General features: G+C 38.4%; 1 protein-coding gene across 3 annotated transcripts in view; it reads left to right on the top strand.

Moving 5' to 3' along the window:
• The window catches only part of ZNF804B (zinc finger protein 804B), a 241008-nt gene extending 225346 nt beyond the window's left edge, over positions 1 to 15662 (top strand). For all 3 annotated transcript variants that reach the window (XM_048306288.1, XM_048306277.1, XM_048306298.1), the window contains exons 3-4: positions 5354 to 5484; positions 8029 to 15662. In XM_048306288.1, coding sequence (XP_048162245.1) covers positions 5354 to 5484; positions 8029 to 11719 — 3822 coding nt within the window. In that variant the 3' untranslated portion in view covers positions 11720 to 15662. The remainder of the gene's footprint in view (positions 1 to 5353; positions 5485 to 8028) is intronic.
• The last annotated feature ends 454 nt before the right edge of the window (positions 15663 to 16116 follow it).

Raw genomic sequence — 16116 nt, 5'->3', positions numbered from 1 at the left:
GTGGTTGTGAAGAAGGCCATCTGAAGTTGATCAGATGAATAGCAATCCAGATAAGCATTTACCTGCTTAGGGAAAAATAGAAATCAGGATCATAACTCTGGACAGAAAATAAACTCAGTACTGCAAATGCAGCCAGCAGTGAGTATTCTTCAGGTGCTTATAGGTCAGTGCAAAGCAAGTACTGGCCCAAATAAAGTGACAATTTAAAAAAGAACAAAACACATACCCCCAGACATTAATAATGGGAATAAATTGCTAAATTACAGGTATTTGACCACTGTTATTTCAGGTCTAGAAAAGGTAGGTAGTGAAGATGCAGCTCCATTAAGTCATTTAAATCTCCTGGTGATTCATACCAGAGTTCCAGGAGAAAAAACATAGATTCAGCAGTTTTTGACTGAGTCTTAGAGGGAAGAGCCAATGGGGCTCAGACCTGGTTCTACAAGTAAATCTTTCCACGAATATGAATATTATTTTGTAGTCTTCTAATACTCTCTGTGAGAATTTATAAAAAAGGGGTGGGTTACTTTTAGAAATGGAAATGTCCACACACACATGTACAAAAAATATAGAAAGAATAGAACATGAGTCTCAAAAAGAAATATAACTCCATGACAACTATATTTGTAGCAGGTGAAAGACAGAACACAAGAAAGCTATTAAATAAATCATATTTTATTATATGTGCCTGTATTTGGATGCCCAGTTAAGTACCTAATTACATGAAAAATGCAATTGCTGTGTAAAGCAACTTTAATTTTCAAGCACACCTGCTGAGCTTGGGGTTGTCATTCAGGTACCTGCTCAATTGCATGCTCTTGTACCCCACCTGCAGAAAATATCTGTGTGCCTGTCAGAAGTCTGGCACAGGTTATTAGTGAAGAAAACCAGGGCTTTGCAGGTTCAGCAGGCAGTCCCATGATCTATCCAACATAGCTGACAAATTTCATTATGATTCCTAACTAGAGCTCTGGCAGTGCAGCTTTGTTTTGTTTTGCTGAGGGGATGTGCAGGGAGAGCCCTTTCTCTCCTCAGACTGTATATGGTTTTGATTTCTTGGATTTCAGCTCCAGTTGATGAGTTCTCTGCTATGCTTACCTGCAATTCTTTTTCTTCTCTCTTCTGACACATGCTGCATGCCATTAGAGAGCATAAAATACTGCTAGAACTCCTATTCTTAGTGTTGGTCCATTTGCTTTTTTGATTATCATTCTAACTGTCAAAGAAGTGAAATGGCATTGCTTTGCGCTCCATAGTTCTCGGTTTCGCACCGTTCTTTGTTTCCTTGACAGGTAGAAACTGTTTCTGTTTTTCCTCATGAGTGCTTTATGTGTGATGCTGAACAGCTCTTGGTGACAGCTAAAACATAGCAAGCTGCCCTAAAGGGCATTTCTCAAATGTGTTTCTTTGCCCTTTATTCATATTGGACGTGTTAATAAGGCTCAAGACCACCTATGGTTTTTTGTGGAGAATAGGATCCTTACAGCTTAAATATCTCTACACTCTTGTAAATATTACCTAAGTAACAGAACATTTGGATTTGTTCTGGGAAGATTCTCTGATTTCTTTTTCAGCTTTGGCTTTAATAGATTATTTGAAAAGCTTCTTTCTTGAACCAAAAGTAACATTGTCTTACATATTCATCCATTTTACTGTAAATTGCAGAAAATGAGGTTGAGGGAATGGAGTGCTATGTGACTGACCTGGCAAGGAACAAATGAATAATGAGAGAGGGCACATAAAGAGACAGGTAAGAGCTAAACATATGGTGGAGCAACCATTTCTTTCCAAGAAGCTGAAGTCTAAGAGCTTTAAAAACGACTTTGCAGCTGTCCTGTTTCAGAATCTAGTTCAATGAAGCACTGGATGTTTGAGCTGATAAAAACTTTACAGAGAAACATACAGATTTGACAGATTGTAGATAGTTCTGATGAAATGGTTAAACTTTCATCAGGCACTAGGCAGCCTGGTATTTCTTGCTGGTTGGTGGTGCACCAGTTCCTTGAGCAACTTTCTGGCTTTCTCATCCTCATCCAGTAGAGATTGAAACATCAGGGTGGCTGACAGCCAGCTCTTAACCCCCCTGAGCAGCTGATTGGAGAACAGCCCAGCTCTCCCTGTCTCTAGATCAGTGCTCGGAGGCATATGTCTTGGGGTCCAAATGGCTGAGAGCAAACAAGAAACTTCTGCTCTCAGTCTCCCAGCATTAATTTTCTCTCACTGATGTTATCTGACTTTCTAAAAAATCCCATACTTGAAGGAAGCTGATGTGACAGCAGTGAGAGATGCTCGCTACAGCTTCCCAGCACTCTTCACAGAAAGAAATCACAGAAGGAAAAGACCTTTTATGGCCTGTTTCCATCAAGTTTTTCCATGCCTTTCTGTCATATTATGTCATTGCCACTAACTGGATTCTTCCATTTTAGCTGGACAAAAAAGAAGTTGTCATCTCTTTAGATGGTGGTTTTCACCTATTTGCTTTGTCTTAATCTATTGGCAAAGGCTAGACCTCTCTCCAGAAAGCAGTTCTCTCATGCATTTATAATTTTTTTGACTTCTACAAGTTGGGGACTCTTTGCCTCCAGCCCCGTTTCTCAGAACCAGGTGCATGTTGGCCAGTGTACAGGTCTGTGCCATGGCTAGACTGCTCCCCATACCTGAGCTGCAGAAAGGCATATTTGCTGTTACAATGCTTGGTCAGCCTTCAATTTATCCTTCTGATGCATATTGATCTTTTGGCTATGCTACAGTGAAACAACAGCATGAGTTGATGGCAGTGATTGGGATGTTGATCTTTAGGTGCTGATGGACACTCAAGTAGGCATAGATATTGAAAGAAGAGCAGCAGTTTAAAAATGACTGGGATATCAAAACCTTTCTTCAAATCTACTTTGCAAAAACTGCTCCATGGAAAATTTAGCAGTTCATGGTGTTGATACTGTAGTTCTAAATTACACAGATGAGCACAGGGTGGACCAAGGGGCAAGTGAATGCAGCAGTTTAGTTTCCATTCTGGTCCTCAAAGCTTCCATTTTGGGCATCTGACTGAATACAACTGAGCTCCCTCCCAGCTTGTAAACATTTTTCCCCAAACATCATGGCACTGGAGGAGTGGGGAAGAGGGAAAGCATTTCTGCCATGAAGTATGGAAGCATGGATCTGAAATGGGGAATTGTAAGGTTAGACATGACTTGCTGACTCCTAGAGAATATAGTGAACTCAGAGACAACTGTCTTTTCAGAGGATGCTGCTGACATTTTCTGGTTTACATCTTCTCCTTCTCTCTCCTTGTGTTATCAGTAGTGCAAAATCAGGCAATAAAAAAATGTAATAAAGGCAAAGAATTTTGCTCTCTCCAACAGAAATTACCTGATTTATAGATGTGTGAGGAGATAAAAAAATTGTGAAAATACCTACAAAAGAGTTTCCTGATCAAATATTTCAGACAGTGGTTCTCTCTTGAGAAAATAATACAGCCTTAAAAAGGTACAAAACCAACAGAGAAGCCCCCACACATACATGCATACATGTGCAAGTAGAGAACTATAAAATATATTACACATAGGACCTCAGACTTATTCCAGCATATGCCTGCAGATTACATTTCAACAGGATTAATTAAATAGGAGAATTTTGACCTCATTAAATGGATTCTGGTGTTATGTCTGTATTTGTACACAACAGAATATTTGTGTGTTCATAAGAAAAAGTAAAAGCTATCATTCATATGTAGGTATAGATCAGCTAAATAGCAGAGGCCAAATCATGTTGTTTTTGTAAGCAAAAGTAGTATTTCCAATCTCTTCTCACTATTATAGTATTTTAAGTATATTTTCACTCTCCGTTTACATACTAACCTCATGAAAAGTGACTAAATTGAGTAAGAGGAGCTGTATCTGCTGTTGTCATGGTTTAGCATAGTTTGGGTTCTCAGTAAAGAGGGCTTCAGCCATAGAAGTGATTTTTTGCAAAGAGATGCTTACAGCTTCCTCTAGACACAATAGAAACAATCAACTGGCTAGTTTGAATATTGGCAACTTTTTAAAGCCACTTTAGAAGCTTGACACGCCTCTGTGATCCACATTTAAGAACGAACAAAGCCCAGGAAAGCTCTCTTGCTTCTGGCTTTCGGACGGGTAACTGGTGGGCCCGCGCGGCCCAGAGGGGCCAGGCCGGGAGACAGCCATCCTGGAGCCCTGAGGCCCTGTTCCACCCGCAGCCCCTCAGTGCGGGCAGCCCCGCAGCCCTGCTCCGTGCAGGCGGCGCGGCTCGGCCAGGCTCCCCCCCAGTGCGGCCGAAAATTCATCTGAGGCCGCTGCCCAGCAAAGATCATGGGACCAACAGTGAGAGGTGAATTCCAGCTGCAAGGCCCAGGTGAGATGAACCCTTTTAGTGCTGTAAGATTCTTCCAGAACAGATGAAGCCTGCAGACATCAATCCTCTCCCAAGTCAGAGGAAGAGGAAAGGTGAAGGAACATGAAGAAAACACCATAAAGACACCAAAGTCAGTGAAGAGGGAGGGGCTGAAACCCCAAGAGAGGAGAAAGAGGAGATGCTTCAAACCTAGGAGCTGAAATTCTGTTGTAAAGCTATGGTGGTGATGGATTATGATACATCAGAGTACCCGTTGTAATTTCATGAAAGCATGGGGGGTGGAGCGTTCAAACTGTACTTGTGAGCAAAAGCACCTGCGCTGAAATAAGCAAATGTTGAAGTAGCTTGAACAGAGAGAGATGAAAGTGATGGGGACCCTTGCTCCCAGGGAAGGAGAAGACCTCTGTTCCTGGAGATGAAGATGCTCCCAGAGATAGATGAAGAGAACCTTTGCTTCTGAACAGCTCATCCTTAAAATGGAACCCCATTAGCTAAAGATTGGACCCTCGAAAGCAGTTGTGGGGAAAGCTGTAAATTGAGAGAAGGGACTCTCACATGCGAGCAGAGAACCAACCCGGGCGGCTGTCTTGCTGTGATATTGAAGCCATGATAGAACAGTTTCTTGTGGAGATGTGTCCATAGCATGAGCAAGAGAGACTCCTCTCCCTAAGTGAACTGAAGAAAGGTTATTATAGAGGTGGTAAACTGACTGAAAATCTCAAGGGTTGTCTTTTTACGTGGTCAGTGGGAGAAGGGAGAAAGGTGCAGGGAGGAAAGTGTTCTGAAGGTTTACTCTTTTTTTTTTTCTTTTAGGTCTGTTAATAAACTTCTTTATATTCTTTTAAGTTTTGTGCCTGCTTTGTTTTTCTCCTAATTCTTATCTCACAGAAGGAAAATAAGTAAGTAATGGATATTTTGAACCAAACCACTACAGCTGTGTACATCTCTAATCCCTTCTGTTTATATTCTTTTCACACAGAGATTGAAAGATTTAAAACAAAGGGAATTTGCTCGAAATGTGGCTTCAAAGTCATGGAAAGATGAGAAGAAACAGGAAAAAGCACTCAAGCGACTCCACCAGCTTGCAGAATTACGGAAGCAGTCAGAATGGCAAGTTTTTAAAACTTGTATGAGATTTTATGCCCTCTTTCCTCCCTTCCAGAAGAAATATTAATATTTTTACTCCTCCACAATGTAATGTACAGATTGTGTGCACTGTAACCTGTTTTCAGCTGTCTTCAACTCCAAATGTTCCTGCTCTGCAAACCATACATTGAAAACCCCTGACTTAATTGCATGATGTTTAAGTTTGTTGTTTTCTCTCCTGTAGATAGTTATTATCATGTCTTCTAAATAGAATGTTTTGAAGACGCTTTTATAATATCACCATTTTACCTTATCCAAACTGACCTGAAAAGATTAGTATGACTGTCTTAACATTTGATTGCAAATTAATGGGAGAGGATAAAGCCTTTGTGAATAATTTTTACTACTTTTAGGGTACTGTTATTATGCTCACAGTTTCTCTGTAGGGTAATCATTATTTGAATGAAAAACGAGTAATTAACTGAATTAAGTTTGTCTAATACTGTTAGCTCTATTGATGAATATCAAGATAGAGAACAAAGATTGCACTAATAAACCTTTAAATTTGAGAAATCTCCTTTGTTTAATGACACTGAATGCTTCAGTAGAATAGATTGCCATCAGACCAATTGTTTATGTTAATCTATGACCACAATGAGTTAATCAGATAAATAAACTGGCATTCTTTTAAATTCATCTCAAGACTGCTGTACCCTGGAAATAATAGCATTCTGAGTTTATTACAAACTCATTTTGGCCTATGTAATTGCTTTTGAGCAATCTGCTGAAATATAACCGTTTAGTGCTAATATATCACTTCTATGATTGCGACTCCATTTTCATACAAATCTGCTGAAACAAATGTAGCTGCCTGTGGGAAGCTTCCTTTATGCCCACACACTTGAAGATGTAGTCTCAAATAGACTGATAATGTCAGTGATAATAGGAAAGCCAGAATGAGACCGGGTGGGAAAGAGCAGGTTTGCTTTTAGAAAGAGCCAGGAGTTCATAATATTTTGCAAAGAGTGTGGAAAGACAGAGCTTGCTATTCCTCTCTGTAATCACTAATAGGCTCAGGGGAGACTGAGCGCCGTGATTTTGGCAGAGGGGTAGCATTCCCAGTTGCTCAGGGAAGACAGAATGTCAGCCTTTGTAAGCAGAACTCTACACACACATATAATTGTTACCATCCCAGGTTCCAACACAGTTCCTTACAACAAACTAATTCAATTTGACAACAAAATTGTTGCTAATCTTGTGCACAGAAAAATTTTATTTTGCTATTCCGAGAAGACTTTGAAAAATATCTCTTTATATGCCTTCTCCAAGAGATTATTTGTTCTTGATACACGAATAGGGGTTCATTTGTATCTCCTGATGCCAAATTTCTGGGAAATGCAAAGATATTCTCTGAAATGTGCACATATTCTCATAGTATGAGTTGACCCTACTCCAGGGAGTCTTTCTGTCTTTCCCATTGCTGAAGATCAATATATTTTTATAGCATTTATAAAACATGATTGCCAATTATAGATAGCTTATATGCAGATCTAGCAGTTTTAATTTATTTACATTTAATTAAAATATTTTATAATTTTTTAATCAAAATCTTAATTTAATCTGGTTCCAATTTTTTTTCCTGATAGTGTACTGTAATACTGCATTGCTAGAAAATGTAGATAATTAGTCTAATGAAATGTGTATTTAAAATATATCTTGGAAAAACACTTTTATGGTGGCTATATATGTCATGTCTCTAATGGAAAATGGCAACAGTCATGTCAGTCTCAGTTTCAAGAAATCAGTGGTTTGCCTTTTTTTTAAGGCCCTAGAATAGGTAAACATTTTTTTTAATTATAAGAAAACTAAATCATATTTAGAATCTGAGATATTTTGAAAAGAGGAATAATGTAATGATTGAAAGTAAAATAAAGAAAGAGAAAATGTGGCAAAGTAAGTCAAATCATGGTTGATAATGAGATCAGTGAAGTTGTGATTTTTTCCCCTCCAGTGTTTGCTGACAGCTTTAGTATGAATATCTCTGAATATTTTGAAAAGTCATTTATTGTGGAATAATTTAAAGATAAAATAAGAATCTACTCAAAAAATTCAAACAAACACATTCCCCCCTAATCAAGCAGAATGTTTCTCTTTCTCTTCTAGAGTTTGATTTTGCAGATGCTCCAAGTGGAAGCATCTCTTTTTGAACATGGCACAATTTCCTATGCAGTGGCTTTTCAGAAAACCAAGACTTACCACTGATTAAATTCCCCTAAATATAAATTTGGAGTAAAACCAATATTTTTTCTGCTTGTACATGGGCACAACTCTGAAAAAGAGCATGTGCTGACATTAAACATTTAATTTTCTATGTGTAAAGACTGTCTTGCCCACAAAGAACCCCAAACTGATGATAAACTGCTCATTTACCCTGTTGAAACTTAGCTTTCCCTTGTAAAAACTTGAGTGATACCCTCCTTCACCGGACAGACATTGTCAAATGCATGCTCTGTCATAACTTGGTTACTTAATACAGATTTCTTTTTTATTTATTTTTTTACCCTAAAGCATCACTGGGAGTGGACCATTGCTTAAAGCCCCCCGATTAGTCCTGGAAAAGCAGCAATCACCAGATGGCATTTTCCTGTACAAGGGCAGCAAGTTCACAGCAAGTTCTCAAAGAACCATCACAAGTGAAGGCCAAGGTTTCTCCAAAAGCATACTAGAGAAAAAACAACTTATTATAAGCAGGCACCATCCCCTTACTGAAAGACACCATGCACTTGGAAATCACGTCTCACAAATGTTCCCAGATAGCACCAGTACCTCTCAAAGGGCAGGGGTGTCTTTTTCATTCTCTAAAAAAGTCCCTTTGAAGCTTGAGTCCTCAGCGTCAGTCTTCAGTGAGAACTCTGAAGAAGGAAATGATTGTAGTGAACCCCCCAACCATAAAAAAAAGCAAGCTATTGAGGGCTGTCATTCTGCCACACTTTTGGAGGAACACCTGAAAGCAAGTTTGGATAAAGAGTCACCTATTACACAAGACCAAATGGATTTGAATAACAGTGCATCAAGTCATGTAGCTGCAAAACCTAAAATGCTAAAGGAAAATGATAAAAGTAGTGATAGGGAATCAGAAGAAAAATTCAGAGCTAATCCTTTGTATTCTAAAGTCAAAATACAGCTTTCAAATTTGAATTTTTCTGCTTCACTGAGAGAAACAGAGAAAGAGAACAAACTGAATGAATCTGAACAATTCTTAGAAACTCCCATTTCATCTTCATGCCAAACCAGCAATTTTTGTACACAGCTGAACACCTACAAGCACAGCAATGCCCACCTGCCTGACCAGTTATCTGAGCTCCCACGACAGCCAGCACCTGAGCTGACCTGTTTAAGCAACATTAATGACGATCCTGGAGTGATAAAAAGAAGAAGATCTTTGGACACTTCAGAAACCACAGATGGAAATATGGAAACACTTCTGAAGGAGACCATGGTCAAAGAAGTTAAGCCCCAGGGGTTGCCTTTCCTCCATGTAGTGAGCAAAGATGGCACCACTGCTCTGCAGTGGCCCACAGAATTACTTTTGTTTACAAAAACTGAGCCCTGTATTTCATATGGCTGTAATCCATTGTATTTTGACTTCAGACTCTCCTTAAATCACAGAGATGGTAAACAGCATGAAACAAACAAAGAAAGCTGTAAAGTGCTCTCTAAAAATAAGACTGTGGATGAAAATGAACCCTCAGGTTTAATAAAACACAAGCAAATGTCAAATGAACAAGATAATCAGTTGTTGAAACCAAAGAAGATGAAAGGCTCCCTAAACCCAAGAAAGTCCAAGCAAAAAGCTGGGTCAGACATAGGGAAAGAAATTAATGAAAATGGTCAAAAATGCATTGCAGATTATTTGAATGAAAATATACCCAAAGTGCCTGCTTACTTTGATGTCTCACAAAAGGATTACGTGACAGAAAAAAGTCTTTATACAACAACACTGAGAAGACCTTTAAAGCATCATTTCCATAGCTGTGAAAGAAAAACTCAGAACATTAGAAACGAAAGCATTTCCTTTTCTGCTTTTATGTCTAGGATTAAAAAATCTAAATCTGCAAAATGTCATTTAATTGATCCTGAAGAAAAATCTGAAAACCAAAATGACTGCAGATCCCTTCAAGATGTGGTCAGCTGCAGCAGTGACATAAGTGACAGTGGAAAATACTCTAGTGGAAGTTTCTGTAGTTGTAAATCCAGTTCAAACAGCAGGTATTCAGATAATGAAGGATGTGGAAGTTACACGAGATGCTGGAGATTCCCATCTCCTCAAAAGTCCTCGTGTGGCAGACATTCCAGCTATTCTGACACTTCAGTTAGCAGTACGAGTAGCTACATGAGCTACGCAAGTCCCACATCAAACAATCACGGCAGAAATCATTTGCTTTGTTGTTGTAAAAGAAAAAGCAAGACAGATGAAAGGCATAAATGTAAACACAGAAAGCACAAGTGTATTTTCACTTCAGATGACACAGACGAGGATTATCTTTGTCATAGTAGAATTCACAGAACTAGAAACTGTACTCAGAGGGGCACAATTAAATATCAAAGATGTTCAAGACATAAAGTTTTACGAATCAGAGACAGATCTAAACACAGCAGAAGTAGACATCAGCATTTTGGCAAAGCACATAGTAGGAGTAGCAGCTACCACAAATCCAAAAGTGGTTCCACCAGTGATTCAAGAAGCAGTGAAAGATCATCTAGCAGCAGAATATCAAGAGGCAGCAGTTCAGGATCCTTCTCAAAAGAGACTGACTACTGTGACAACAAAACAAAGGAGGATGCTGAGAGAGGTTGTAATGCTGAACCAGGAAAAGCTGAAACTGCACATTACAACTCCCTGAATGTGAATAGTCAGTCCAAAAACTTTGCCACCTGCTCTTCCAAAAACCTGGCAAAAGACATATGTGGAAAAAGAAAGTCAATGACAGCCAAGTTACTTTTAGAAAGAGTGCAGTCTAAGAAAACCCAGGAACAAATGCATGATTCAGAGAAATTTTCAAACATTAGTGGGGTAGAATTAAAGGATGACTCACAAAGTCACTTTGCTCTTCAGTTTTCATCATCAGTAGATGACATTGCAATGTTACCTTTGCCAGAGAAAGTGCTAAGCATGGGTAAAAATGATATGGGACATAATGAAATCAGTTTGTTGGAAAACAGTGTGAAGAAAAACAGCTCTGAAGCATCAGACATAACTAATGTTACTCTTTCACCTGGAACTGATTATGATCATTGTGCTCTTAAAGACATAATTCAAATTGAAACAGGCTATCAGAGCCCAAGCATAAAAAGGAACACAGCAATAAAGGAACAATCCAATCTCTTCATTAGTGAAGTGCAGCCCTTTATACAAAGCTGTGATCCAGTACCAAATGATTTCCCTGGTGCTTTTCCCTCTAATAGATATTCTGCTGTTGCTAATTCAACAGAGACCAAAGAAGAACTACATGATGTAAACATGGACTTGAACCGGGCAGAAGGCAGTTCAGACTCTCTTTGTGACAATGCTATGCAGAAGTATGGTAACACATTAAATGACCTAGAAGTGTACAGTAAATCCACCTCCCCTCCTTTAACACAACAGCCTATCACATTCACACCAGAAGAAGTAGACAAATACAGGTTGCTGCAGCTGCAAGCCCAGCAGCACATGCAGAAACAACTTCTGGCAAAACATCTGAAAGTTTTGCCTGCCCCAGGACCAGCTGCCTTCTCTGCAACACCAGCAGTTCCTGCCCTCCCTGTTCAGCAGCAGGCTACTGTCACCACCATCCACCACACGCTGCTGCAACGCTTTGCTGTCTCGGCCTCTGTGCACCCCCATGGCAGCCATCTCTCCCTGGCACCCCTCCACCCCCTCTCGCAGGCACATTTTGCCCCCATATCACTTTCCCCGTTAGCACCAGCCCTTATTCCCACCTACCCTGCTTTGCTGACAGGACACCCATTGCACTTGGTTTCTGCCACTCCCCTCCACCCTTCTCCACTGACCTTCCCTGCACTGTCACACACTGCATATATCCCAGCATTATTTGCACCACACCTGAACACAGCCACACCTTCTGCTATACACCCAAATCACTTAGTTCATCCCTTATTCCAAGGACAAGAGCCCCATCACTATTCTTGTTCCATCCAGACCCAACAGTTACCTGCAACAAAAGAAGTTTTCAGTGTTTCCAGCTACTTAAACTAGCCCAAATGATTTCACCATGGCTCCAACCCAAAATTTAAAGAAAATAAAGCATTCAGCATCCAATCATGTCGGAGAGGAAATCTACTGTTTTGCTGAGAGCACAACAGCAAATATTTTAGAGTCCACAATCTGGCTGACAGCATATGAATGTTGATTTTATTCTTGTATCACTGAGGAAGAGCTGCTTTAAAGCGTTTTGTGATACTATCACAAGAAGGATGGGTGGCCAGTGTCGTTCTACAGAATGTTTTAAAAGAATAGCCTGAAGTCTATGATGGTCAGTAGGAATGGGACCACAGCACCCAGACAAAATGGGATCAGTATCAGCACTGATGAGGGATTTAAAGTAGCACAATTTAAAGTTGAGCAATCTTGGCACATCTCAAAGGTTTGGTTTTCTGAATGTGTATATGATAGGGTGCCTGGTTTGGTTAAGGTATTTTAGACTGAGCAGAAAATAAGGTATCTGGGACCACCAGACCCTGGGGCTGTCTCCTGACCAAAGTAAACTAGGGAGGCTCAGAGGGAGGGGTGATGAGTTAACACTAGAAGAAGAGGATCACAACATCTTGAAGATACTTTAGTGATTTCATCCCTGCATATGTTGCTTGGACAGTGTAAAGGGACTGCAGTCAGGCCACGGGTACATAACAAAATATTCCCTTAGCATAGGGAGCTCTGTGCTGGCACAAGCAGGCTGCTACTTTTCTCTCTGAGCCAAGCATCCAAGAAGGCTCACCAAGAAGCTGAGTTCTTTGGCATTGCCTGTGTATGGCTGGATCATAGGGTATATCAGGGTGAGCCACAGCAGCCCAGAATTGCCGAGCAGCTAGTGCTGGCTCTGAACCTCAGAGGTCCTTGGCCAAAACTGCAACACTTTTTCCTACCAAACAGAGCTCTGATGTGTGGAACAGTCTGTCCCAAAAAATGTGCAAATATTTTTCATCCCTTTCACAAACAGAAACAATTGGCTGGTCCTATAAAATCATGCTGATATTCATAAAAATGCAGAAGTAAAATTCTGATCAACTCTTCAAAAACTGGCTCTACTCAGAGAAAAACTTGTCCAAGTACTGAGAATTTAAAAGTATATTAAATCTAAGCAAATATGTCAGGATTCTCGCATGGCTTCTCAAACTCTCAACAAGCAAATTGAAATTCTGAATCTACAATGTTTGAATGCATGTATCCAACCTTCAGAGTAATGCGTGGTTGAAATTGTTCGTAATAACTGTGTATCTGGAAATACATGAAGGCTTCAGCATCTCTTCGAATGGCATAGTTTGCCTATTTTTATAACGTTTCTAACTGAACACAGGATATTTAGCATGAAATAAAGTTCATAATTATGGTTAAACTGCAGGCATGCTTCCCAGTAAAATTGGACCATGAAGTGTCCAACAGACAGTACCTGTTTGTTCGGATTAAAAACACTTGAAATAACTTCAATTCATTTGCAATGATGTAGTGCACAAAATTTATCTTTCAGAATCAATATAAAACACATTAAAAAACTTTTGGAGGAACTTTATTCCAATATATTCAGCTACCTGAAGAAGCTGAAAAACATAATTGCAAGTAAGTTGTGTCTTTAAAATACAACAGAACCAATTTTCTTAGTTTTAATCAAAATACATTGATCCATTGCAGTAAAATGGAATTGTTTTAATTTCTGTCTTTCTGGAGCTTCTTCAGCATAAACTGGTAATATGCCAAACTTTCCCAATCTCTTTACAAGTTGCGACTGCTAGTTTTGTATTTTCAAAGTTTGTGTTTCAAAGTAGCTTTGAATACATGATGTTTTAGCTATTGAATAAAAACCATCAGAAAAAAAAAATTATGGAGACTATGCTGAAGCAAAACATTTTGGTGTTGAAAAAGGTTGGTGACACCAGCACCCTCAAATATCTTTTGGTTTGATTCCCACCTTAACTTTTTCAATCCATTTTAACAAAACGGATTCATGCCATTTTGATGTTACTTATCTGTATGTAAGTAGCACATAAATTATATTTATTTTTCTCGTTTAAGTTGTAGATAAATTCTTTAATTGAAATTATGGCTTCAGAAAAAAGGAAATCAAAAATTTTATTTGGGAAAGATGTAAAACTAAATATTTCCACAGTTTAACAATTCTTCCTTTCAATTTTGGCTGAAATTTTTCCCAAAAGAAGATCTGAATTTACATATAGTTTCTGTATTTCCAATACTTTATTTTCTGAGAATCAAACATATTTCACTGACTGTGACTTAACACCTCTAAAAATTATTAGTTGCTTGGATGGAGATCACTCACTCAGTGGACCACTTGGAAACATTAATCATAACTTTGTAGAAACATTCTGAATTGGACATCTAAAGTAGCAGGTCATGCTGTGCCCTAGAAGGGGCTGACTGGGCTGCTTGGCCATCACCAGCAGTTCAGGGATAATACCAGCGTAAAAGGTGCATTTCCAGCCCCACAGGCTTTTAAATTTATGGGCCCAGTTTCATCTCAATTGAAGTAAACCCAGCTGTTCTCAATGAGTATAAGAGTTCATTTGTATCCTAAGCAGGTAACACCAAAAGAAAAATATGGAACCGAAGGAATGATGGGCTAATCTCATCTTTAATGTGCGTACACGTATTTTGTATCCACACTTCCTACAGACAATGTTAATACTGTAGAAATTTCTGTGGCAAGAAACCTGACCAAATCAAACATAACCATATCCTACTACATAGATCATTTATGGAAATAGATGTATTTGTTTCCCTTAATGTATGCACCACACAACGGGATCCTAGAAGAAATGAAATCATAGGATTTCCATGCGTCATTGTACATACCGACATCGTAAAACTAATAAATTGGCAATGAAGATTAAATTTAATTCTTGGAAAAATGGAAATTAGGATTTTGAGATATTTTAAGTGGGAGAAAAAGAGAGATTAAGAACAGAAACAGCACAAGAGAAAAACATGAATCATTGATTACCAAAGGCGATGTCCAATACTGTTCTTAGCGCACAGAAGGGATTTTCTTGGAGAAATGTAATAAAGCCATTGGCACAGCTGAAATTATACATTTTCTCTAATTGCTGCCATATTTGCTTTTCATCAGTAATGTACTTTAAATATGTATTATTATAATTATTAAAAGCTTTATTGAGCCTGATGTATGGAGCCGTGCTACAATTTTGATTTTATTTAAACAGATTTTTTAAAGAGTTACAGTATCCTTATGGCAGTGATATACAAACACCAAGTTAATAATCTTTTTTACCTTGATTGTATATTCTTGATACATAGTCCAAGGAAACAGATCACCCACACATTAAAATTCCAATAAAAAATTTTCCTGAGTCACACCATGATACATTTTTTTGTTGCTGTTTGGGGCTTTTTCTTTGCATCTGATGCACTTCTGAAATACATTCAATATGTATATATGCTGTGCAAATTTGCATAAAAATGCCATTTGGTCAGATTGATTTTAAAAGTGTCAACTTTATATTTAAAACTGGATAATACTCTGGCTAATATAATATGTAAACTAGTAATTTTGTTTTGTATTCTCTGTATAAAGTGTTTTATATTATACAGTAGCTAAGTGAATTGCACTATTGTACATGCAAAGCGACTTTTTTTTTAGCTTATTCAAGGAATCCCTGGGAATGTAGTTTAATGCAATAATATTTTTTTTCAATAAAAAGGCTTACTGGTATAAAGAGTGTCAGTCATGTATTTTTAATGTAAAGCATACCAAAAGGCAGCAACCTAATAAAATGCAGAATGATGCAAACATATTCTGTATTTTAATCTGCAGAACTGAAATACGTTTAATTCATTCCTGTGGTTATAATCCTGAAATTTCTTAGAATGTTTCCTAAAGATTTTAGTATGTGTTACAAAAGTGGGTTGTTTAAATGGAACTGAAAATAAATATTCCTTACAAAAATTATTCTATCTATGTGGTTTTTCCAAGTACTTTTAAAGAATCAGCATCCTCCTGGGTATTTTTAAGCACTAAGCAATTTATTTAGAATTACACATATAACTCACCTGTCAGGTTCCCCAAATAATTGTATAGCAGGTCCTTTGGTAAAGAATCTAACAGTAGGATCTACAAATGTGTCATTTATCCACTCTTTAATTATTCTTTAAAACTTCAAATACTCATGATAATTACCACTTTATCCCACATTTTCCCTATTACCTGGTATTTTTCCAGGTTTTTTTATTGCATCCTTTTCCATCTACGTTTCATTTATATTGTTTTCTGGCACAAGGCTTTGGATTTGGTCATATAGGTACTCAGCTTCAGTGGCCCCAGAACTGCTGCTGTACTTATACCCATCAGTGGATAGTTTCATAAGTGTCACATCTCCAGGTGAGCACAAAGACTGATCAAGGTA

Source organism: Corvus hawaiiensis, chromosome 1 (genome assembly GCF_020740725.1).
Source record: "Corvus hawaiiensis isolate bCorHaw1 chromosome 1, bCorHaw1.pri.cur, whole genome shotgun sequence".
In the NCBI taxonomy this organism is placed as follows: domain Eukaryota; kingdom Metazoa; phylum Chordata; class Aves; order Passeriformes; family Corvidae; genus Corvus; species Corvus hawaiiensis.
Note: the sequence above shows the minus strand (reverse complement) of the source record. Positions and strands in the feature narration are given on the sequence as shown.